We start from the raw sequence: 26,220 nt of genomic DNA, 5'->3' as shown, positions 1-26,220 counted from the left end.
AGCTTAGCACCTTGCTGAAAGGCTGTTTGGTATATTCTGGGGAGAGTATGAAGGATACATCAGTACAAATATTATTATGCTTTTTATAGCTATTAAGTTTGAAGAATGGGTATATTTTGACTCTCTTGTTTTGACTTTGTTGATAGTTTGGCATTCTAACCTGATATTCTGTGTTCATCATCATACATGTTTTAATCAGAATTATACTAGCACTAATGAATTGGCATCAAGAGAGTATTTCCTGGAGCAAAACATCATTAGGTGAATTTAATTTCCTTGATTGGTTTTTCTCTGAGTACAGATAAACATTTTTTAATGATGTTTATTTCTGTTTTACTAAAATGATTTTCACAGAGGTGCCAATTTTTTTTCCACGTACATTTTTCAAGAAAGATTTGATACATTGGTCGGGCATGGTGGCTCATGCCTGTAATCCTAGCACTTTGGGAGGCCGAGGTGGGCAGATCACGAGGTCAGGAGTTCAAGGCCAGCCTGGCCAACATGGCAAAACCCCGTCTCTACTGAAAATACAAAAATTAGCCAGGCGTGGCAGTTGACACCTGTAATCCCAGCTACTCGGGAGGTTGAGGTAGGAGAATCACTTGAACCTGGGAGGCGGAGGTTGCAGTGAGCTGAGATCATGCCATTGCACTCCAGCCTGGGTGATCAGAGAGCAAGACTCTGTCTAAAAAAAAAGAAAACACACACACACACACAGACACACACACACACACAAAGATTTGATACATTGATCAGACTTTTGTCAACATCAAATTTTCTGGTTGGTGTTCTGTCATTGTAACTTTTCTTTAGTGGCAGTTATTTTTACAAAACCAACTTTGTTGGAGTACGTTTTGCAAGTCTAAGTTTTATTGAGTTCAGTTTCAGCTGTAATTTTATTTTAGGTCAATTATTTCTACCAGTAATATTAAATAAGAGTTGGATAACAGTTTATTTCTTAGTTATTTTGTGAGAAAATAATATTTCATTTTTGGGTAATTTCTGGTAGGATTATTTATCATGAACCAGATAAAAGACTGATAGTTTACTTATGTCTTGGCTTAATCAACTAGAAAATGAAAGTAATTCTTCTCAGCTTTTTAAAGATTGCTCTGTGTGCTGGATTGGTTTATTGTGTCATGAATCCAATTCTGATAACACACTGTGCCATGTATTAACTATTAATGGTACAGCTGGAGAACAGAGCAAATGATCTGATCCTGGTGTCCTGCTTCACATTATAACAACTCTCTGATATAGGTAGGGCAGGTTTGTTCTCAGAATTTTATAAGGGCAATCTGAGACGTAGAAGACTTTAACTACATACATAAAGCTGTTAGAGGGTAGAAGACTCCTGTAGTATGATTTGCCCTAACCTCTAACCCTACAGAGATGGTCTTATTCATTTGGGAATGGGATAAGGCATGCACAGATACAGAATATGTGGAAAGAAAGCCCCTTTTGCTCCAAAATATTTATCCTCCTTCCCTTCTCCACCCCTCCCTTATGTACACTAACAATCTGAGATTAATCTAGATTACAAACATTTTTTTTAATAGAAAATTTTCTTTGTGAGGTTTACAATCATATCAGACCACATTCTTTTAAATACTATTTCTTCCAATTTACAGTTCATACAAACTTTTAAAAAACGTGTATTCTCTTATTTAATCCTGAAGGACTATAAGGCAAGTTACCTAGTTTTACTGATAAGAAAATTGAGGCTCAGAGATTAAGTGACTTGTCCAAGGTCAACAGCTAGTAAAGAGCTGACCCTGGAGTAGTATCTAGATATGTGTGCTATTATCCTTACTGGTAATCTCTTTTAAAATGGGTCCCCAGCCCCTGGGTCACAGAGGACCAGTACTAGTCTGTGGCCTGTTAGGAGTACAATTGCACAGCAGGCGGTGAACAGTGAGCGAGCAAAGCTTCATTTGTATTTATAGCCACTCCCCATCGCTCATATTACTTCCTGAGCTCCACCTCCTGTCAGATCAGCAGAGACATTAAATTCTCATAGGAGCATGAACCCTATTGTGAACTGCGCATGTGAGGGATCTAGGTTGTGTGCACCTTTTGAAATCGAATGCCTTATGATCTGTCACTGTCTCCCATTTCCACAGATGGGACTGTCTAGTTGCAGGAAAACAAGCTTAGGGCTCCACTGATTCTACATTATGGCGAGTTGTGTAATCATTTCATTATATATTACAATGTAATAATAAAAGTGCATAATAAATGTAATGTGCTTGAATTATCCTGAAACCAGCCCACCCCACTGTCTGTGGAAAATTTGTCTTCCATGAAACCAGTCCCTGGTGCCAAAAGGGTTGGGGACTGCTGTTTTAAAAGCTACTTAACTTAAGAGACAGATGTTTGTTAAATTATTGAACTTATTTATCTGAAAGCATCTATATTAAAGGAATGACTAGAAGTAGTAGGGTGGTAGTGGTTCACTTGGATAGGATAACCATAAATGTGAGAGAAATAAGAGGAAAAATGAGCTGTATTTTGCTCATTTTGTGAGTTAAACTGAAGGTCATCTTGTCTCCTGATAGATTTACCCCGTTATCAATGACTATCACCTTTAGGGACTTAATAAACAACTCTGAGTGCCAAAATTTCCTTTTGTTGTAGTTTATTGGAGTTTATTACATGCATCCCCAGTTACTTTGAGATTCTGGAGTTTCCCCTGAGCCCTAAAGAGGACCTAAAATCCCTGAAGAGATTGTCGACAATTGGATATACTCATTTACCTCTTTTACTTTTTTAAGATGGGGGAGAATTGCCAAATGAAGCTATCTCCATCTTCACTTCAGGGAGCAGTCAAAAAGAGATCAGCTTTTGAAGATCTCACTAATGTGAGTATGCTACTCCAATCCTCTGCTATGGTTTTGTGTAAGGCTTAGACAGTCTCTTTCTTGAGGGACCTTTCCACTTTACCAGACTGTCTCTGGATTGTTGTCAGCAAACTTTATTTGGAATAAATGACCCAGTTTCGGAAACTGCAGGGGCTCTGCTTCTGGCACATACCATCTAGGGCAATTGGTGGAGTTCTCTGGGGCAGCAGACAGTGATTATCAGATATGAATTTGCAGATAACTATGAGAACTATAGAATTTTGCATTTAGACAAAGTCCAGAGATGACTGTCTAGGCCTTCAAGGTAAGTATTTTAGTGGAATCATTGTAGTCTAGTAGTCTAGTGCAGTGTTTTATCAGTTCACACACTATGGACATTTTGAACAGGACAATTTTTCTATTGTGTAGGACTGATCTCAACCAGCACCCCTGGTCCCCAGGCATTAAATTCCACCAGCAGCCTAGTCATAGTGATAATAAAAAATGCCTCCTGATATACAGAACTACTGAGAACCACAGTTCCATGATCCAGTCTTTATGAAGATCTAGAAGTTAAATTTTGATTAGAATTCTTTCAAGTAAGCTCCCTTCTGGTATTATTAAGGTACAAGTAAAAATCAGAATTAATAGAATGTTGTTAATTGAATATAGAATCAAGCCAAAGGCAATCTTTGTCTTAGAAAATAATAACTGATACATGTACTGAGTGCTTACCATGTGTCAGGTGCTATACTAAGCATGTTTTTCTGTATCAGCTTACTTAATCCTCATGTAATCCTATGAGGTGGATACTGTAATAATCTCTTCTTTATAGATGAGGACTTTGCCAATGTTGGTTTTGAAGTCGGTATTATCTAGGCTATAGAGAATCCTGGTGAACTATCCTTGCCCTGCATTATAGAGTGTACTTTTTACTTTTTTAGATGGGGGAGAATTGCCAAATAAAGCTATCTCCATCTTCACTTCAGGGAGCACTCAAAAAGAGATCAGCTTTTGAAGATCTCACTAATGTAAGTATGCTAGTCTAATCCTCTGCTGTGGTTTTGCATAAGGTTTAGATAGTCTCTTTCTTGAGGGACCCTTCCACTTTACCAGACCCTCTCTGGAATGTTGTCAGCAAATTTTATTTGGAATAAATGACCTAGTTTATTCTGTAGCTACCAGAATACTTATATCTACTAAATAGTGTTTTACTCCCTTGGGCATAATTGGATAAGCATTGGCAAAGTTCTTTCCTTTAGATCCCTCCTCTTTACATTTTGTATGACCACCTTTCTGCAAATACAGTCTCATCCCCATGCAGATTACAACATGGTTTTTAAGATATAGCTGTCTGCATAATTTCAGACTTACTGTCAATTGGTAGAAAGAGCCCCTTCCCACATACACACTTGAAAGGTTAGATTCATTTCCTGACTTATTTAACCATGGATACAGAATTTGGCTGAAATAAGGTAGCCACAAATCAGGAGCAGATGCAGGCTTAGTGTAACTTCCCTTGGCCCCTCCAAGTCTGATGGGATGGGAGTACAGTGACACTATGCAAGGGAAGTGTCTTAGTCCGTGTGAGTCATTATGACAAAACACCTTAGACTGGGTAACTTATAAACAACAGAAACTTATTGCTCACAGTTCTGGAGGCTGAAAAGTCCAAGATCAAGGTGCTGACAGATTTGATATCTGGTGAGGGCCCATTCCTCATGGATGACAACTTTTGCCTGTGCCCTCACATGGTGGAAGAGTCAAACAAGCTCCCTTGGACCTGTTTTATAAGGGCACTAATCCCATTCACAAGGACTGTGCTCTCATAACTTAATCACCTCTCAAAAGGCCTGTCTCTTAATAGTATCACATTGGGGATTAGGTTGCAACATAATGAATTTCAAAGGGACACAAATATTCAAATCATAGTGGTAAAGTATCACAGTATATGAGACGCTTTCTTGAGACATCTCAGTCCTTTTTTTCATGAGTTTATCTTACCATTCAGAAAGAACAGACACAGATGAACTATATCAATAATAGGAAATTCATGCAGATACCTAGTATTCTCCTGATTCTCCAACTGAATTGAGCTTCTGTTTGGCTATATCCCCATGGGGTTAGGGGAGAGGGGAGCAAGGCATCTCTGAGCAGCGTCTCTGCCTCTAGCTCTCTAGCAGCTCAGAAAGCCTATTTCCCTTTTGCATTCAAGTTCTGAAGATTTACCTTGGTTATCTTGAATTTTCTTTGGTGTCTTCCAGAGAAAGTTCTATCATTACAATGTACCTAAGCCATTCCTAGGGCTGGGCATTACTGTAGATATCTGAGCTCATCTATTTGACAGTTGAGGGTTCCTTTCTTTCTGGGTTTCAGAGGTTCCCTACATGATAATTTGCTTCTTCTGGTCAGTATCCATGTCTTCATCTCTGTGTTCTTCTCAACATTTGCCACAATGAAGTCCTGGCCTGCCAAAAAGAGTTAATCTGTTTTAATTAGTTAATCGGCTGTGAGTTTTTCTTTTCCTCTCCCTTATCATTTATAGCATGGGAAGGACTTGTGATATTTAAGAGCTGATGCTAAGCCAGAATACAAGGAGATAGAGCCTATATCCATGTTTGCCTAAATGGTTTTGTGTAAGTAGGACTTTCATTTATTTTTATTTATATATATATATATTTTTAACATAAAATCTTGCTCTTTTGCCCAAGCTGGAGTGCTCTTTTGCCCAAGTTGGTGTGATCACAGCTCACTGCAGCCTCAGCCTTCTGGGCTCAAGTGATCCTCCCATCTCAGCCTTCTGAATAGCTGGGACTACAGGTGCTTGCCACCATGCCCAGCTAATTTATGTTTTCTTTTTGTAGAGATGAGATTTTGCCATATTGCCCAGGCTGGTCTTGAACTCCTGGGCTCAAGCAGTTCTCCCTCCTTGACCTCCCAAAGTGCTGAGATTATAGGCATGAGCCGCCACACCCAGTCTTCATTTCTATTTTCCTATTTTATGGTGAAAGAATTATGGGGAAGCACAAGTAAAGGTCCCCTTGAACTTAGACTTGAAAATATCAGTGTTTTGTACCTGCATGTATGGCAAGTAGAGAGTTTCATCTTGGGGGTTATGGTCTCCACCTGTCTCTTGCCAAGAATGCACCTCTTTTCCCATTCTGAATCTTGATTGCACATATAAGGAGGTTGTAAAATTTAGGTGAAGTTAAAATGAAGGCTGTGCCAAGCTCTTTGAAAAGCAGAGGTAGATGACTTGAGGTCCTAAGAAAGAATTCCCTATTAGACTGTAGTTGTTTATTATGATCTGATAATACAAAGACATACTTTTTTTTTCTACATTTCATTTGGAAATACCTTCAAATTTATGAAGTGTTGCAAAAATAAAAATTGTACAGAGGACACCAGTATAGCTTTTACTAGATTGCTTATTGCTGATATTTTGTCCCACGTGCTTTCTCATCTGCTTATATACATCGTGGTCCCTTTACCCCTAAGTATAGTGTGTATTTCCTAAGAATAGGGAAATCGTCTTATATAACCACAGTACACTTACTAATTTTCTAAATTTACATTGATATAGCAGTATTGTGTAATCAGTCATCTATATTCCAGTTTTGTCAGTTGAACTTATAACAACCTTTATAGCATGTTTTCCCCTCCAGTAGAGGATCCAGGCTAGGATCATGTATTGTATTTACTTGTCTTTTTAGCCTCTTAATCTGGAATATTTTCATAGCCTTTTTTTTTTTAATGACATTGCCATTTTTGAGGATACAGTCCCACCCAACTCCCTACTTTGTAAAATAGAAACTCCTCAGTTTGTTTTTGTCTAATGTTTGCTTGTGACTAGATTGATACATTCTTGGCTTGTAGGTGATGTTCTTGCAGTCCTTCTCTAAGTATCATATCTGGAAGCACAGGATGTCTGTCATTGGTTGATGACATTAATTTTGATCACCTGGTCAAGATGTTGCCTGGTTTTTGTACTGTATCAGTGTTGTTTATCTTTTTTATCTTGCAACTAGTAAGGAATCTATAGGACATACTCTTAAGAGCCTGCAAATAACTTGCTTTTCATAAAAATGTCCTTTAGATTTAGCATCTATTGTTGATTTATGCCTAAATCTTTATATGACTTTTCCAACTCTAGTGCTTGCTCTCCATTTATCAGTCTTTTCTGGCATCCTGCCACAAGCATGAGCCTTCCCTTTTCCACTGCTTATTATTAGTATGGACTCATTAATTCATATTATTGGTATGGACTCATTAATTTCATATTTTTTAGTGGTTTATTACTCATTTTTGTACTTTATTTTAGTGCTCAAATTGCCCCATCTTTGGCCAGTTAGGAGCGCCTTCAATCTAACTACTGTGTCTTGTGACATGTTCTCATAATTTTTTTAGCATTTTCTTTCCAGCCTAAAAAGATGTTCTAGACTCATCTTATGCCTCCTTTGTCCAAGCCCTGGAGTCAATCATTTCTCCAGAGTTCTGGTTTCCTTTAGTGGGGAATGATACTAGACACCAAGATCTTGGTGCTAGATGTGCTATTAGAGTTTCTGCTTTTTGTGGCCATTCTGCAGACAGAGCTAGGAAATATCTGTATTTTTATATACACAAATGTGTACTTATGCATATGTCTATATACACAAATATATATGTGTAAGTGGTTCAGTTTTGGGAGGGTGCATGTGTCCAGGAATTTATCCAATTCTTCTAGATTTTCTAGTTTATGTGCACAGAGGTGTTTATAGTATTCTTTGATGGTTGCTTGTATTTCTGTGGGGTCATTGGTGATATCCGCCATATAATTTCTGACTGTGTCTATTTGATTCTTTTCTCATTTCTTCTTTATTAGTCTAGCTAACAGTGTATTAATTTTTTTAAAAAGCCAGCTCCTGGATTCGTTGATTTTTTAAAAGGGTTTTTTTGTGTCTCCCTCTCCTTAACTTTCACGTGAATTTTGATTACTTCTTGTCTTTTGCTAGCTTTGGGGTTTGTTTGCTTTTGGTTCTCTAGTTCTTTTAGTCATGATATTAGGTTGTTGATTTGAGATCTTTCTAGCTTTTTGATATGGGCATTTAGTATATGTACACACATACACCTATTTAGGAAATCATAAATTCATACAGCTTCAATTCCAATACATAAGATTCTTTCTTGGATTCACTAATCCTTATTTGTATGTTTTTCTATAATGAGAGCCCTGGTTCCCAAGAACATCAACACATTTACTTAATACTGTAATACAGCTAAAAGAATTTCAAAATGGCTTCATCCAAACCACTGTAATAAACAAACCTACTGAAAAGAGTTCCAGATTTATTAGCAATATCTACCACCTCCCCTGCAAACCTATCCTATTGAGGATGTGTACTTCAAGGGTAGATAGTCAGATGCTATTTATAAGTTACTTGGATTTCTTATTTCTGATCTTTTCTTCCGTTTTCTCTTTTCCTTTAGTGTAGTTATGGTACTTGAAATATTTGAAATATAATTAGGTTCATTTGTGTCATTTAATTTTTTAAGTTTTACAATTTTTTTGAGACAGTCTTGCTCTATTGCCCAGTCTGGAGTGCAGTATTGTGATGAAAGCTCACTGCAGTTTCAACCTCCTGGACTGAAGTGATCCTCTCACCTCATTCCCCCAGGTAGCTGGGACCATAGGCATGTGCCATCACACCTAGCTATTTTTAAAAAATTTTGTAGTGACAGGGTCTCCCTATGTTGCCCAGGCTTGTCTTGAACTCGGGCTCAAGTAATCCTCCCACCATGACCTCTCAAAGTGCTGGAATTACAGGCATGAGCCACTTTGTTTCATTTTAAAGATACAACTTTAACTGTATTTTTACTGACATTATTCACAGTCCCATGATCTTTCCTACTGTTTAATAGTGTTATTCAGGATTAAAGTCTGTGGTAGAAGTCCCCAGAGCCTGCATTAAATAAATGCCACTTAGTGAAATGGGATAGATATATCACAGGTAGTATTGTGTTAGAGGTGTATGCTGAAGAGACACACCCAGACAGCAAAGTCAATCATAATGCTTTTTTCCCCCTCTGAAAATCTTATGAGGTCAGAGTGGAGTATGATGTTAACACAGCATCTTTTCAGTTATTTGCCAGCCAGTAGGCCTGACATAAAGCACAGAACTACATCCTGTATCTCTTGGAAACACTTAGGGCTGCTATTTAGCCAACTCATACCAGTACTATTGTACTGGTCGTTTGATGCTAGCTTCCACTGTGATTTGTTGGCGCAGTGCCATACTGGTTGTGAGATGTTTGGATTATCACTCCTGGGAGTACCCAACCAACTTATGTGGGTCAGGATTCTCCTATGATAGCCATCTATTAGGTAATTTGTGGTTTTCTTCATTTTTCTGCCTCCTTCTTCCCCTGCCCCCCCGACCTTTTTTTTTTGCAGGCTTTTCAATGTCAACCTGCCCAGCCCAAGAAAGAAGCCAACAAAGAGTTTGTAAAAGATGTTTCCAAGAAGATAAACAGAAACACTTGTGCTCTTGGATTGGCCATAAAGAATAAACGGAATCTAAAATGGTGAGTGAGAGGGGACTCAGTGGCATTATTTTAGATGGTAGAGTATATGACATCCTTTTATCCCTTTTTTTGTCCCCACTGAGAACTTATTTAGCAAGCCACAATTGTGACTACCACATTAACCCTGGGTGCTGAGGGGGGCCTCGCTGTGGTTGCTGAAGTGTTACATGCCTCTTCTGTTTCTCTTCTTTCATTATGTGTGTGCATATTGAAAGAACTGTTGTCATTGGAAAGTTTGCCAAAAGACCTTGTGCACATCTTTTCCTGTCTTTTAGTAATTCAGTACCTGTTTGAGCTGGTCTGTGCTTGGGAGTGTGGTGACAACTTAACTTTTCAGGGACTTTCAGCAGCTGACAGGTAGCTTGCCAATCTGCTTATCCCATTAGAAGCTTTAGGGGAGGTTTGTTCCTTGTTACTGGAGATAAATTACTGTCTCCCTAGATCAAAAAACATGTGTCTTTCAGCTGTTATAGGTACCGTTCACAGGCTCCACAAGTACAGATGTACATTCCCATTTAGTATTGGAAAAAGAATTTACCTCTAGAAAGACTTTTATTGAAATTTGACTTAGATAGTGGAACGAGACCTTTCTATATCCCCTGCTCATTCCGGTGGGAATTATTCTTCAGGGAATGACCAATCTACCCCTGAATAGATTAGATAGTGATGGCTATTACAGGGCTAAAGTCAATCATATTGCCTTTCTTCCCCTCTGAAAATCTAATGAGGTCAAGGTGGATTGATGTTAACATAGCATCTTTTCAGCTATTTGCCAGCCAGTATCCCTGGCATAGAGTACAAAACTACATCCTGTATCTCTTGGAAACACTTAGGGCTGCTATTTAGCCAACTCATACCAGTACTATTGTACTGGTCGTTTGATGCTAGCTTCCACTGTGATTTGTTGGCGCAGTGCCATACTGGTTGTGAGATGTTTGGATTATCACTCCTGGGAGCATGGAACGGTAAGGTAAAAAGATTGGGTAACTCTAGAAAATAGCATGAAAGATCCACAGGATATTTTGCTAATTACCCAGCAGAAAGAACATTAGCATTTAGCCTTACTTGGTTTCCTGCTGAAATGGATTCCTGGAGTTTGCATGCATATTTTGACCTTAATTATCTGCATTATTTTCTTTCAAATTTCTTTCATCATTCTGACTTTAGCAGGGCAATCCTCACAAATGTCATAAACATTCCTCCCTTCATTCAGGGTTTAGTGGAAAGGACCCTAATAATAGTATGAAAACTAGTAATAGCTGCCATTTATTGAGAGCTCACTATAATCCCACAAGTATAATCACTAAGTCTTTTTTTTTTTTTGATAACAGCTTTATTGAGATATAATTTGTATACCATACAGTTCACCCATTTAAAGCATACAATTCAATGGTATTTAGGATATTCACAGTTATACAGCCATCACAATCAATTTAAGGACATTTTCATTAACTCCAAAGGAAATTTGGTACCTTTGGTTATCACCTTTCAATATCCCCAACCTACCCAGCTCTGGGTAACTATTAATCTACTTTCTGTCTCTATATAGATTTCCCTATTCTGGATGTTTCATGTAAATGGAGTTAGACAATGTGTGGTCTTTTGCGTCTAGTTTCTTTCACTTAGCATGTTTTCGAGGTTCATCCCTGTTATAGCAGGTTATCAGTACTTCATTTCTTTTTATTACAAAATAATATTTCATTGCATATATATATCACATTTGGTTTACCCATCCATCAGTTGATAGCCATTTGGGTTGTTTTTACCTTTTGGTTATTTGAATAGTGCTGCTATGAACATTTGTATATACATTTTTGTTTGAACACTTGTTTTCAGTTCTTTTGTGTGTATACCTAGGAGTGTGGTTGCTGGGTCATGTGGTAATTTTATGTTCCACACCATTTTACATTTCCCCCAGCAGTGTATTTACTAGAGGAAATGTAAAATGGTGTAGCCACTATGGAGTGGTGACAGCGTTTTGTTTGTTTGTTTGTTTCTGTGAGACAGTCTCACTCTAACCAAGGCCAGAGGGCAATGGCACGATCTCGGCTCACTGCAAACTTCTCCTCCTGGGTTCTAGTGATTCTTGTGCCCCAGCCTCCCGAGTAGCTGGGATTACAGGCACCCACCACCACACCTGGCTAATTTTTGTATTTTTAGTAGAGACAGCGTTTTGCCATGTTGGCCAGGCTGGTCTCAAACTCTTGACCTCAGGTGATATGTCTGCCTAAGCCTCCCAAAGTGCTGTGATTACAGGAGTGAGCCACCATGCCCAGCTGGCGGTGTTTTTTGTTTTTGTTTTTTTAAATTATGGCCATCCTAGAGGGTGCAGAGTGGTATCTCATTGTGGTTTTTAGGTTTGCATTTCTCTGACTAATGATGTTAAGCATCTTTCATGTGCATATTGGCTATTTGTATATTTTCTTTGGAGGAATGTCTGTTTGGATCCTTTGCCCATTTTTTATGCTTTTGTTTCTTGATTTTTAAAATTTTATTTTTAATTGACATATAATAATGGTAAATAGTTACTGGTTTTTGTATTATTGAGTTGTAAGAGTTCTTTATATATTTTAGATACAAGTCCCTGATCAGATATGAGTTGCAAATATTTTCACCTGTTTTGTGGGTTATCTTTTCACTTTGTTGATGATGTTCTTTGAAACACACAAATGTTTAATTCTGAAGTCTAATTTATTTTTTCTTTTCTTATTTATGATTTTGATGTCATAGCTAGGAAACCACTGCCAAATCCCAGGTTAAGAAAATTTACATCTGTTTGCTTCTAAGAATTTTAAAGTTTTAGCTCTTAACTTAGGGATTTGATCTATTTTCAGTTAATTTTTATTGGTGGTATGTATTAGGGGCCTTAACTTCATGGTTTCAAGTGTGGATATCCAGTTTTTCCAGCGCTGTATGTCGAGATAGTGCCGCAGTGTTTCTTTATAACAGAATGATTTATAATCCTTTGGGTATATACCCAGTAATGGGATTGCTGTGTCAAATGATGTTTCTATTTATAGATCCTTGAGGAATCGCCATACTGTCTTCCACAATGGTTGAACTAATTTGCATTCCCACCAACAGTGTAAAAGCATTCCTATTTCTCCACATCCTCTCCAGCATCTGTTGTCTCCTGATTTTTTAATGATCACCATTCTAACTGGCATGAGATGCTATCTCAATGTAGTTTTGATTTGCATTTCTCTAATGACCAGTGATGATGAGCATTTTTTCATATGTTTGTTGGCTGCATAAATGTCTTCTTTTGAGAAGTATCTGTTCATACCCTTCACCCACTTTTTGATGGGGTTGTTTTTTTTTTCTTGTAAATTTGTTTAAGTTATTTGTAGATTCTGGATATTAGCCCTTTGTCAGTTGGGTCGATTATGAAAAGTTTTTCCCGTTCTGTTAGGTGCTGGTTCTCTCTAATGATGGTTTCTTTTGCTGTACAGAAGCTCTTTAGTTTAATTAGATCCCATTTGCCAATTTTGGCTTTTGTTGCTGCTTTTGGTGTTTTAGTCATGAAGTCCTTGCCCATGCCTATGTCCTGAATGGTATTGCCTAGGTTTTCTTCTAGGGTTTTTACTTTGTTTGGCCTTATGTTAACTCCAGATGGATTAACGATATAAACATAAGAGCTAGCTGGAATTCTTGTACAAATTGCCTTGGATCTGTGGATCAACTTGGGAAGTATTGACTTTTTTTTTTTTTCCCCAGACAGAGTCTCGCTCTGCTGCCCAGGCCACAGTGCAGTGGTGTGATCTTAGCTCACTGCAACCTCCACTTCCCAGGTTCAAGCGCTTCTCATGTCTCAGCCTCCCCAAGTAGCTGGTATTACAGGTGTGCGGCCACCATGCCTGGCTAATTTTTTTTTTTTTTTTAATTTTTGTAGAGACAGGGTTTCACTATGTTGGCCAGGCTGGTCTTGATCTCCTGACCTGAAGTGATCTGCCTGCCTCAGCCTCCCGAAGCTCTGGGATTACAGGCGTGAGCCACTGTGCCCAGCCTGACATCTTAACAATACTAAGTTTTCTAATTCATGAACGTGGATGTCTATCTATTTAGATATTTAGCTTTTTCAATGGTTTTTACAGTTTCTGGAATATAAGTTTTATGCTTATTTTGTTAAATTTATTTCTAAGCATTTTCTTCTCGATACTATTATAAATGGAATTGTTTACTTAATTTCATTTTCAGATCATTGCAAGTATATAGAAACACATTTGATTTTTGTTTATTGATTTTGTGTCTTGGAATCTTGCTGAAATTGTTCATTCTAATAGTTTCTGTGTGTATTCCTTGGGATTTTCTCTATGAAAGATCATGTCATCTGTGAATACAGATAGTTTTACTTTTCAAAACTGGATGCCTTTTATTTAGTTTTCTTGCCTACTTGCCCTGGCTAGAACCTCTAGTACAGTGTTGAATAGAAGTATCAAGAGTTGGACATTCTTGTTTTCTCCCTGATCTTTGGGGGAAAGTATCAGTCTTTCACCATTGAGTATGATGTTAGCTTTGCATTTTTCATAGATATCCTTTATCAGGTTGAGGAACCTCCATTTTATTCCTTGTTTGTTAAGTGCTTTTTATCATGAAGGAGGGTTAGATTTTGTGAAATGATTTTCCTGGATCTTTTGAGATGATCATGTAGTTTTTGTTTTTTATTCCATTAATGTGATATAGTATACAAATTGAGTTTGAGGTGTTAAGTTAATCTTGCATTTCTGGGATAAATCCCACTTGGTTATAATGTGTAATCCTTTTATATGTTGCTGGATTTGGTTTGCAGTATTTGACTGAGGATTTTTGCATCTATATTCATCAGAGATATTGGTCTGTAGTTTTTTAATGGTGTCTGTTTTTGGTATCAGAGTAATAGTGACCTCATACAGTGAGTTAGAAACCTCCCACTTTTGCATTTCTTGGAAGAGTTAATGAAGAACTGGTATTCTTGTTTAAATGTTTGGATAGAATTCAAGCCATTTGATCCTGGACTTTACTTTGTGAGTAGTTTTTGATTATCGATTTGATGTCTTGTTTTAGGTCTATTCAGATTGTCTGTTTTCTTCTTGAGTCAGTTTTGGTAGTTTGTGTCTTCCTAGGAATTTGTCCATTTCATCTAAATTATCTAATTTGTTGACAATCAATTGTTCATGACATTCCTTTAAGTGTGGTTTTTTTTTTTTGATGTGGGCTTATGAAATATATATATGGGTTCTGGGGTACATGTGTGGATCATGCAGGACTGTCGCATAGGTACATACATGGCAAGGATGTTTTTAAGCATATTAATTTGTTGAATCTTCACAATAAGCCTATGAAGGAGCTATTATGATCCCTATTTTATAGGTGAAAAATACTGAAGCACAGAGAGTTAACTTGCCCAAGGTCACCCAGTCAGTAAGTAGAGGAGCCAGAATTTGAATCCAGGTAGTCTAGCTCCAGAATGAATGTTCTTACCTTAGCTAGACTATTTAAAGATCTTCTCTAAAAGTTATCAGGAGGGACCTGGAATCTATCTGGTCAAGCAGAACCTTTTGAAGTACTTACTTTTTTTTCTTAACAAATAAGTGGTTTTTCATTCTATTCCTAGATTTGTACAGCTATCACCACTATCTAATTTTAGAACTTTTTCAACCCCTGCCCCCGCTAAATCCATACCTATTAGGGGTTCCTTTCCCTTTTCAATCCCCCTTTCTACTCCTACCCGTGTCCCAGCCTCAGAAAACCACTAGTCTACTTTCCGCTATGGATATACCTCTATGGATATATCCATTCTGCATATTTCATATTGAACTGAATCATATATATGTTCTTTTGAAGGTATTTACTCCTGTTCAGACTGGTGATTATATCTACCTGCAGTTCTCCCTCTTCGTATTCTGATCTTTAGTCTTCCTGTGATTTGGTCTCACTAGGTTCGTCACTCTGGTTGAATATACAATCCTATTCAAAACAAAGCTTTGCATCTGACACATGTGACAAATTTCTATTTCAGCCTTCCATTGGGAACACATCTCTTGAATTGCCCAGGGTGAAGGGAATGTGGGTAGATACTACCAATTTTAATTACCAGGCCACCTCTCTCATTAGCCTTCAAACAATATTAATTTCAACTTGAATTTTACCAGATGCCTTGGATTGATAGACAAAGACAAATGCAGCTAGTGAGGGAGACTGATATATGAACAGATAAGTATTATAATAAAAGCCTTTGTATATATGGTAATAAAGCATATATAAGAATGCATAACATGAATTTCAATGGAAAAATTATAGAAAAGTCTAGGGATCTAGATCATAAAAACCATACAGTGTGCTACTTAAGTTGATTCACCATTATACCTATTGATTTTGTCCCTCTAATCTGTCTTATGGAGTTGAAGCCTTTTCCCTTTCATACCTTTAGTAAATATAGCAACAAAAGAAGATGGTAGGTGAGGATTCTAGTAACTACATTTTTATTACCCAGACATTGTTTCCTTCACAGGCATAAGCTGGAAGTCACACCAGTAGTAGCCTCTACTACCTTGGTATCAAACATTATGGAGAAACCACTCATTCTAGACATAGCCAGCACCTCCAAAACACCCAGTACTGAGGAGGCATCTCTCTTCAGAAAGCCATTAGTTTTAAAAGAGGAACCCGCTACTGAGGATAAAATCCTTATCAAGAAGTCATTATCTTTAAAGAAGTGCTCAAATCATAGGCACGTGTCCATATTGGAAAAGCCACAGCCCCTGCAGGAGGAGAGTGACAGTGATGATGAGTTTGTTTTAGAGCCAATGACTTTTAAGAAGACACGTAAAACTGAGGAGGAAGCCATCACCAATAAGACATTATCCTTAAAGAAGATGTGTGCAAGTCAGGGGAAGCAGCCCTGCCAGGAAGAGTTGTTGGCTTTGCAGGATGTCAATATTGAAGAGGATTCCTTCTTTATGGAGTCAATGAGTTTTAAGAAGAAGCCTAAAACTGAGGAGTCAATCTCCACCAATAAGCTGTCATCTTTAAAGAAGAAATGTACCATTCATGGGAAGATGTGTCACTTTAAGAAGCCACTGGTATTGCAGACAACCATCTCTGGAGAGATGTCCTCCATTAAGGAGCCATTGTCCTTTAAGAAAAAGCCTACCAATGAGAAGGAGACCCTTTTCCAAGAGCCATCTGTATTGCAAGAGAAGTGCACCACTGAGCATGAGATGTCCATCTTGAAGAAATCATTAGCCTTGCAGGAGAAGACCAACTTTAAAGAGGATTCCCTTGTTAAGGAGTCATTAGCCTTTAAGAAGAAGGCTAGCACTGAGGAGGCAACCATGAGGCCATTAATTTTAAAGAAGCAGTGCATGACTCAGGGAAAGAGGTCCCACTTGAAGCCATTAGTATTGCAGGAGATCACCTCTGGAGAGAAGTCACTCGTTACAAAGCTATTGTCCATTAAAGAAAAGCCTGCTGCTGAGAAGCCCTTTTCCCAAGAACCATCTGTATTACAAGAGAAGCACACCACTCAGGGGGAGGTAGACCACTTGAAGAAGTCATGGACATTGCAGCAGAATAGTGACAGTGAAGATAACTTTATGGAGCTAGTTTCCTTTAAGAAGAAGCATACTACCAAGGAGTCAACCTCCATGACGAAGCCATTATCTTTAAAAAATGAGAAAGGTGCCACACAGGGAAAGATGTCCTGCTTGAAGTATCCACTAATATTGCCAAAGACTATCTCTGGGGAGAAATCACTGATTAAGGAGCCATTGCCCTTTAAGAAGAAGCCTACTACTGAGAAGGAGTCCTTTTTCCAGGAACCATCTGCATTGCAAGAGAAGCACACCACTCAGGGGGAGGTATCCATCTTAAAGGAGCCCTTGTCCTTGCTGAACTCTCCAACTGAGGAGTCACTTTTTGATGAGGCTTTGGCTTTTAAAAAGTGTACCACTGAGGAGGCAACTCCCACCAAGAAGCCTTTAATTTTAAAGAGGAAGCACACCACTCAGGGGACAGTGTCCCAATTGAAGAAACCACTAGTGTTACAGACCACCTCTGGAGAGAAGTCACTTACTGAGGAGCCATTGTCCTTTAAAGAAGAAAAAGTGCCTTTAAAGAAAAAGTGCACCACTCAAGCAATGATGTCTGTCTGGCCAGAACTGTTGAACTTTCAGGATATGATTGGTGACAATAAGAGTTCTTTCTTTATGGAGCCAGTGTCATTTAGGAAGAAACTTACGACTGAAGAGACAGTACTTACCAAGACATCATTGTCATTACAGAAAAAGAACATTACTCAGGAGAAGATGTCGCTGTTAGAGAAGCCACTGGTCTTGCAGAAGATCACTTCTGAGGAGGAAACACTCTATAAGAAACTGTTGCCCTTTAAGATGAAATCTACAACTGAAGAACAGTTTCTCTTCCAGGAACCATCTGCATTGAAAGAAAAGCACACAACCTTGCAGGAAGTGTCCTTCTCAAGAGAGTCATTGCCCATCCAGGAGACGACTACCACTGAGGAGGAATTCTCTCAGGAACTATTTTCATCACATGTTAAGCATACCAACAAAAGTGGGTCCCTCTTCCAGGAGGCTTTGGTCTTGCAAGAGAAGGCTGCTACCAAAGAGGATTCCTTGAAGAAGCTGTTGGCCTTGCAGGAGAAAAGCACCGTGGAAGAATATGAGTTCCTTATCAAAAAGCCATTGGTTCTGAAGAAGGAGCATCCTGCTGAGGCAGCCACAAACATAGATACACAATTATCTTTAAAGGAACAGTCTACTGCTCAGGGAGAAGTGTTCCTCTTGAAGAAGCAGTTGGCCTTGAATGAGAACATCAATGAAGAAGAGTTCCCTATTAAGCTGCCACTGGACTTAGAGGGGTATCCTAGCATTGAGGAGGGGGAGACCCTCTTCAAGAAACTTTTGGCCATGGAGGAGAAGCCTAGCGTTGAGAAGGAGGCTGTCCTCAAGGAGCCCACTATTGACACGGAAGCTCACTTTAAGGAAACTTTGGACTTGCAGGAGAAGCCCAACTTTGAGCAGCAGGCCTGCTTTAAGCAACACTTGGCTTTGTGTGAGAAGCCCAGCACTGAGAAGGAGACCATCTTCAAGGAGTCCTTGGTTTTGCAGGAGAAGTCCATCATTGAGAAAGAGACCCTCTTCAAAGAGCCATTACCCTTGCAGATGTCTACCATGAATGAGGCATCCCTCTTCGAAGATATGACAACTCTGAATGAGAAACCCACCACTGGGAAGGAATTGTCCTTCAAGGAGCTATTGACCTTACAAGAGAGTACCACCTGCAAGAAAGACATCTTTCTCAAAACATTATTGATCCCCCAAGTTGGAACCAGCCCATATGGGTCTAGCACCATTCGTGAATCCGTAACAGGCAAGTCCAGCATTGCTACCATCACCAGTGTGGGCAAGTCCAGTACCACCACCAAGTCCAGTGCATGTGCTTCTGATGAACCTTTCTCACCACAGGCCAAGCGAACACCAAAGGAGGTATTCATCTCTCTTTCTTCTTAAATTAGATAGTGTTCTTTGATATCCTGGAGGTGGCTGCTAGCAAAGTTTATTTTTTTATTTTTTTTATTTAATCTTCCTAAGCAATTGAGCCATATATAGTAAGTTATTGGGGGTATCCCTCTACCTAGTGGGAGGGTGATATTTGTTGGATTTACTTCTGGTTTTATTTAATGATAGGTGATGCAGAATCATCTCTTCTCACCTTTTATATCCTGAGGTTACCCATGATATGGGATACATTTCCCAGGTTCTTTGGCATTTTTCTCTTCAATCAAGTTGGCCTTGTAGAATCTCTTGTCTTCCTGATTAGCACAGTGATAGATCTAAGCAATCAGAAAGTATTTATTCCAATAATACCCACAAGTGTCTGGACTATTGTGCTATATACTTGGGCTTTGCAATAACGGTCAGGTAATTTCATTCAGGAAATTGCCTTTTTTAGTAATTGCAATTTGCATCACAGTGGGTTTCAGTCAAAAATGGGCGAAGTTCATAGGAGCATCTCCCAAGGAAGGTAGTCTTTACGTTGTAAATTTGAATAATGAAGGGATGATATTTAGCAAGCTGGAGGAGAAATGTCCTTTTTGTAGGCAAAACAACCTGGGCGAAGGTGTAGAAGGGAGGAAAAGACTACCAAGATGAATTAGACCAGATCAAAGCATTGATATAATTAGGGACCTAAGAAGACAGGTAACAAAGTTGAAATAATAAAGCAAGAATGTCTGTTTTGGAGAATCTTGAGCTTACCTATAAAAAGGGTCCCTTGTTCCTAGGGCAGTGAGAGTATATACAAGGAAGACTAGGCATTTCTTGATCGCTGGGCCATATGAGGATTGCAGGGCCAAGGAATACTGTGTTATGGCCCAGCATATGCAAGGCTTGAGACACCTTTGCAGAAGAAGACAGTGGGGAGAAAGGAGTAATCCTTCATAAGTATGTACTAAGTCTTTAGAATAATTTTTCTCATAATATATCTTTTCGTTGATGTCTAAGCAGATAACCCCACAGGAAGATACTGACGAGGACAACAGTGATGCAAGTTTCAACCCAGTGTATGTCAAGGAAATCTTCAGTTACCTGAAGGAGAGAGAGGTATGTAGGTTGCTTGGGTTGGGGAGTGGACAATGATTTCTAGTTTTCATTTCCTCATCTTTCCATCCTTCAGTATGTAAGTTGAAAGGGGTGTAATAATGATGATAAAAATAATAATAGCAACAACGAACATATTGGTAGCTTACTATGAGTTGGACATTGTACTAACAGATTTGTAGACATTATCTTAATTCTCTCAGTAACTTCACGATGGTAGATGTTGCAGATAGGGGAGACTGCCGAGAGTCATTTAAGTGGTATATGGTAAAGCTGGGATATGGGCTAAAGTCTGATTACCTTGAAGACCATAATCCTGCACGTCTAATTGCTAAGAAGACAGTCTTAGACACAAAAATGGTCAAATAGTCTCTGAGTGGCTGTTCTTAGAGATATTTTTCCTTTCCTTCCCTATGCATGTTTCTGGCATTGTATGCAAAATTATATCTTTGTTTCAGCTCTCCAACCTGGTGAAGTTTTTCTTTCTCTTTTGAAATCTGCCAGTCTCCTTTACCACTAATATTCATCAATTCCAAAGTTTCTTCTCTCTCTCTCTCTAAACGGAATAGATGAGACGAAGATCATCTACCAAGTGGAATTTTTAGCAGGTCATATGTAAGAGGGTGGGTGGATGGAAATCCACCTACAGATCCACCTATCCTCTTTGTAGAGAGAGTGAAATTGATTAACTGACTCCAAAGCCCACACTTTTTCTGGCATACTCTAAGTAAGAGACACCTTTGTTATATTAAAAGTGTGAGCCTTGGTTCAGCAGTATCAGTTTCACTTGAGATCTTGTTAGAAATGCAGAAACCCAGCCCCATCCCAGACCTTCTAAATCAGAATCTGAAGTTTTACATGATCCCCAAGTTGTGCATATGTGTTAAAGTTTGAGAAGCAGTGCTCTACATAGTGTGGTATTGTGCTTTAGATTGAATTCCAAAGAAGGGGCAGAAACTTTATGGCATTGGTCTACAGCTATAGATGTGTTTCCACCCTTATTCCCCCTGGACTCCTCAATATCCACTCTGACACTTGAATATTACATGTGTCTATTTCCCAAAGGATAATTGCAACTTGCCTGGAAAAGGATACTTTGATCTGTTCCTATCTAATACCAGTTGAAAATGAGGAATTAGAATCATGAGGGAGAAGTTAATTGTTAAGTTACAATTTTGAACTACAAGAAGAGTTTATTAACATTTCTTTCTCATCGATTCCAGGAACGGTTTGTAGTTACAGATTACATGAACAGGCAGATTGAAATCACCGGTAACATGAGGGCTGTTCTTGTGGACTGGTTGGTAGAGGTGCAGGTAAGCCTGACAAATCTTGCCTTAAGGAGCAGCAATTCTCTTTTACATTCAGGGCTGCCAAACCAAAAACATGGTAAAAATGTGCTGGGTCTACAGAGTTGAATAAGCCATGGTTCCTGCCCTCAAGGAGCTCACGATGTAGGAGGCAACATAAGATATGCAGACAAATAAGTATAATACAAAGTAGAATATACTAAGTGCTCTAAGAATGTTTCAGATAAAATACTGTGAGAACTAATTGGAAGGAGAGACTATTTCTACAAAAGGCAGTGATGGTATGGTTGTTTTATCATTCTTAAAGCCATGTAAAAGTATATCTAGTGATTTGGATTGGGGTTGATGACAAAGTCTTTCAAGCTTTGGGTGGAATGGATGATAGGAAGGACAGTGTGGCACCATCCTTCAGGTAGCTGTTTGTCCAAGGTTAGATATTGAGGGAATACTGCTATGAATACTTAATTATTATTTTACATTAAGGGAGGAGAGCCCATTGTAGTACATACCATATAGTAGGGGGTCAGTAAGTATTTGTTGAATGAATGGAATTGAATGAATCACTATGGAGTTTGCAAGGAAACATACAGCATGGTCAGTCTATGCCCAGCAGTCTTAGTATGTAATTGAGAAGAAAAGACAATATAGTTTTATATCCTTTATTAAGTACCAGAGGAGTGGTTCAGGCTCATTTTGGAGTGAAAGACCAAGGAATTGTAGTAGACACAGTATATTTGGACATCAGCAAAGCATGAAAATGGTAGAGAATAGTAAATCAGATAACAGTAAAATTTGGGTAGATCTTAAGTGAAATAGAACCCAAAGATTGCTTATCATTGCCAAGTTGGAAAGAAATTTCTAGTGACTGCCATTGGACTTTGTTCTGCTTAGCATCCTCATTGGTGATATAAATGAGAACAGAAGAATTTAATGTATTCATTAAATTCCTGGATGACATGAAATTGGGAGTAGGGATAGGAAATAAATGGCTTACAGAGAAAAGGTATCTCTGCCAGTTGGAATGACAAACTAAATATTTTTTATTTAAAGTTTTTGTTATTTTTATTGCATAAAAATGTATATTATAGCAAAGTAAGAAATTATAATTACCTGTGATTCCGCAACCCCAAACCACTGCTCTCATTTGTTTGCCTATATTATCCTTCCATCTTAAGCAGTGCTTATCCATTCGGGGTGCACCTCAGAATCAGATGCCCAGGTCCTATCCCAGACTTATCCAATCAGAATTGTAGTGATGTGTCCCAGGCACACATATTTTTATAAGGCTCCACGAGTTATATTAATGTATACTCCTTGAAAGTGAATCTCAGTTCTAGAAAATATCATATTGTTTTTATAACTGTAGTTATATGTAGTGCTTTCATAATTCTTTGGTTTTTATATTTTAAAATAACCAAATAACAACAATGACTTTTTGGATATGTAGTTCAACAAAATTTTAATATTTGTTTTGAAATAATTGATTCATAAGAAATGAAAAAAGAGAGCCTGTGTACCCTTCACCCTAATTTATCCCAACAATAACATCTGGCGTAACTGTAGTATAGTGTCACGGTTAGAAAATGAACATTGTTATAATCCACAGGCTTTGTTTAGATTTCAGCAATTTTACATGCACTTATTTGGGGGTGTGTATAGTCTATTTGATCACATGTGTAAATAGATGTTTAGTCTATTTGTTCACGTGTAAATTTTGTGATCACTACCATGGTTAAGGCACAGAACTGTTCCATCACTACAAGGATCCCTCATGCCACTTTTTCTTAGCCACAACCATTTCCCTCCCCTCTCCTTCCTGTCCCTGACAAATTATTTGTTTTCCATCTCTATAATTTCATTATGTCATGAATGTTATATTAATGGAATCATACAGTGTATAGCCTTTTGAGCTTGATATTTACTGCTCACCATAATTCCCTTGAGATTCATCCAAGTTGTATGTATGAATAGTTAATTCCTTTTTGTTGCTAAGTAGTATTCCATGGTGTGGATGTACCATGGTAATATGGTTTGGCTGTGTCCCCACCCAAATCTCATCTTGAATTATACCTCCCATAATCCCCACGTGTTGTGGGAGGGACCCAGTGGGAGGTAAGTGCATCATGGGGGCAGGCTTTTCCCATGCTGTTCTTGTGATAGTGGATATGTCTCATGAGATCCAATGGTTTTATAAAAGGCAGTTCTTCTGCATGCACTCTCTTGCCTGCTGCCATGTAAGATGTGCCTTTGCTCCTCCTTCACCTTTTGCCATGATTGTGAGGCCTCCACTGCCATGTGGAACTGTGAGTCCATTAAACCTCTTTTTCTTTATAAATTACCCAGTCTTGGGTGTTTCTTCACAGAAGTATGAAAATGGGCTAATACATATGGTATGTTTAACTGTTCACCTATTGAAGGACATTTGGGTTGTACTAGTTTTTGGCCATTAAGGATAAAACTACTATGAATATTTGCATATGGGTTTTCTTTGTGAATATAGTTTTTATTTCTCTGGGATAAATACCGAAGAGTGTGACAGTTCTATGAATTTTTAACACATGTACAGATTTGTGTAACTGCCACTATGATTAGGAAATAGAACAGTTTGACCACTCCATAAAAACTTCTGTATGTTATCCCTTTAGAGTTACACCCACCTCCTACCCCTAACTTCTGGAAACCACTGATCTATTCTCTATCTCTTTGCCCTTTCAAGAATATTGTATAAATGATTTGTGTTGTGTGTAACCTTATGAGAATGGCTTCTTTCATTCAGCATGATGCCTTTAAGATTTATTCAAGTTGTTTCAGATATCACTAGTTCATTCTTTTTATTGCTGAGTGGTATTCTATGGTTTGGATATATCACAGTTTACCCACTCTCCTGTGGATGGATATTTAGTTTGTTTCCAGTTTTTGAAAAGAAATATACATTAATATACAGGTTTTTATGTGAATATATGTTTTAATTTCTAACGTCAGCACACAGGAGTGGGATTGTTGGGACATATGATAAGTGTATGTTTAACTTAATTAGAAATTGCCACAGAGTGGCCGTACATCTTGCATCCTCACTCGTATGCATGAGGGTTCTGGTTGCTCTGCATTCTTGTCAGCACTTGGTTTTGTTAGTATATTATTTTAGCCATCTAATAGATGTATAGAGGAATCTTCTCATAGTTTTAATTTTTATTTCCTTAAGGGCTAATAATGTTGATAACCATACTTGTCATGCATATATCCTCTTTGATGAAATGTCTATTCAAGTCTTTTGCCCAGTTATAAATAGGGTGGTTCATTTTCTTAGTATCAAGTTATGAGAGCTCTTTACATATTCTGGATACAAATCCTTTGTGGAATATGTCATTTATAAGCATATCCTCTCAGTCTGTAGTTTTCTTTCTCTTACCAGTGTCTTTCCCAGAGCAAAAGTTTTTAATTTTGATAAAGTCTGGTCTATCAATGCTTTCTTTATGGATTGTACTTACTTTTTTTTTTTTTTTTGAGACAGAGTCTCGCTCTTTGCCCAGGCTGGATTACAGTGGCATGATCTCCACTCACTGCAACCTCCCAACCTCTGCCTCCCAGGTTCAAGCAATTCTCCTTCCCTCAGCCTCCCGAGTAGCTGGGATTATAGACAGTCACCACCATGCCTGGCTAATTTTTGTATTTTTAGTAGAGATGGGGTTTCACCCTCTTGGCCAGGTTGGTCTTGAACTCCTGACCTCGTGATCCACCCGCCTTGGCCTCCCAAAGTGCTGGGATTACAGGCATGAGTCACCACACCCAGCCAATTGTACTTACTTCTAAGAACTCTTTGCCTAAACCTAGGTCAGGAACAGTCTCTCTCTCTCTCTCTCTCTCTCTCTCTCTCTCTCTCTCTCTCTCTCTCTGTGTGTGTGTATGTGTGTACAATATAATTTTTTTTTGAGACAAAGTTTTTCTCTTGTTGCCCAGGCTGGAGTGAAATGGCATGGTCTTTCCTCACTGTAACCTCTGCATCCTGGGTTCAAGTGATTCTACTGCCTCAGCCTTCCAAGTAGCTGGGATTACAGGTGCTCACCACCATGCCTGGCTAATTTTTGTATTTTTAGTAGAGACGGAGTTTCACCATGTTGGCCAGGCTGGTCTTGAACTCCTGACCTCAAGTAATCTGCCTGCCTCAGCTTCCCAAAGTGCTGGGATTACAGGCATAAGCCACTGTGCTTGGCCTGTCTCCTATATTTTATCTAAAAGGTTATAGATTTACATGTTACATTAATTCTGTAGTCCATTTTTAGTTAATTTTTGTATAAGGTGTGAGGTTTAGGCCAAGGTTCATTTTTTTGCATATGGATGTCTAATTTTTCTAACACCACATGTAGGAATTGTTTTTGCACCTTGCTAAAAACAGTTTTTGTGAGTCTATACCAATATCCTGTTTCCTTGATCTCTGTGTCTCTTTCTTCACCAATATCACACTGTCTTTATTTCTATATAGTTAGTCTTAAAACTGGTTATTGTGATATTTTCAACTCTATTCTTTTTTTTTTTTAAACAACTTTTAGCTATTCTAGTTCCTTTGCCTTTCTATATAAATTTTGGAATCAGTTTATATCTTAAAAATATTTCTAGGAGTTTGATTGGAATCGAGTTACATTTTATGCAAAAAAGAGTTAAAATAATAGGTCCAATACTGCTATCCCTAGAAAGGCCTGTTTGCAAGGTTGGTCCTTGGCTGATAATCTGGAAACTTGGCCAGTAAGCAGTCCCTACACTGATATAAAACTTTCTCTGAGGCCAACAAACATATGAAAAAATGCTGATCATCACTGGTCATCAGAGAAATGCAAATCAAAACTACATTGAGATACCATCTCACGCCAGTTAGAATGGCGATCATTAAAAAATCTGGAGACAACAGATGCTGGA

At 38.4% G+C, this 26,220-nt stretch overlaps 1 protein-coding gene across 1 annotated transcript in view; it reads left to right on the top strand.

The window, feature by feature from the left end:
• The window catches only part of CCNB3 (cyclin B3), an 82,761-nt gene that overhangs the window by 22,654 nt on the left and 33,887 nt on the right, over nucleotides 1–26,220 (top strand). The window contains exons 4-10 of the mRNA XM_037733372.1: nucleotides 2,775–2,825; nucleotides 3,809–3,871; nucleotides 9,271–9,401; nucleotides 15,892–16,849; nucleotides 17,168–18,886; nucleotides 19,907–20,002; nucleotides 21,223–21,315. Of these exons, the coding sequence (XP_037589300.1) occupies nucleotides 2,775–2,825; nucleotides 3,809–3,871; nucleotides 9,271–9,401; nucleotides 15,892–16,849; nucleotides 17,168–18,886; nucleotides 19,907–20,002; nucleotides 21,223–21,315 (3,111 nt within the window). The remainder of the gene's footprint in view (nucleotides 1–2,774; nucleotides 2,826–3,808; nucleotides 3,872–9,270; nucleotides 9,402–15,891; nucleotides 16,850–17,167; nucleotides 18,887–19,906; nucleotides 20,003–21,222; nucleotides 21,316–26,220) is intronic.

This window comes from Cebus imitator, unplaced genomic scaffold (assembly GCF_001604975.1).
Source record: "Cebus imitator isolate Cc_AM_T3 unplaced genomic scaffold, Cebus_imitator-1.0 Scaffold520, whole genome shotgun sequence".
Taxonomy (NCBI): Eukaryota; Metazoa; Chordata; class Mammalia; order Primates; family Cebidae; genus Cebus; species Cebus imitator.
Note: the sequence above shows the minus strand (reverse complement) of the source record. Positions and strands in the feature narration are given on the sequence as shown.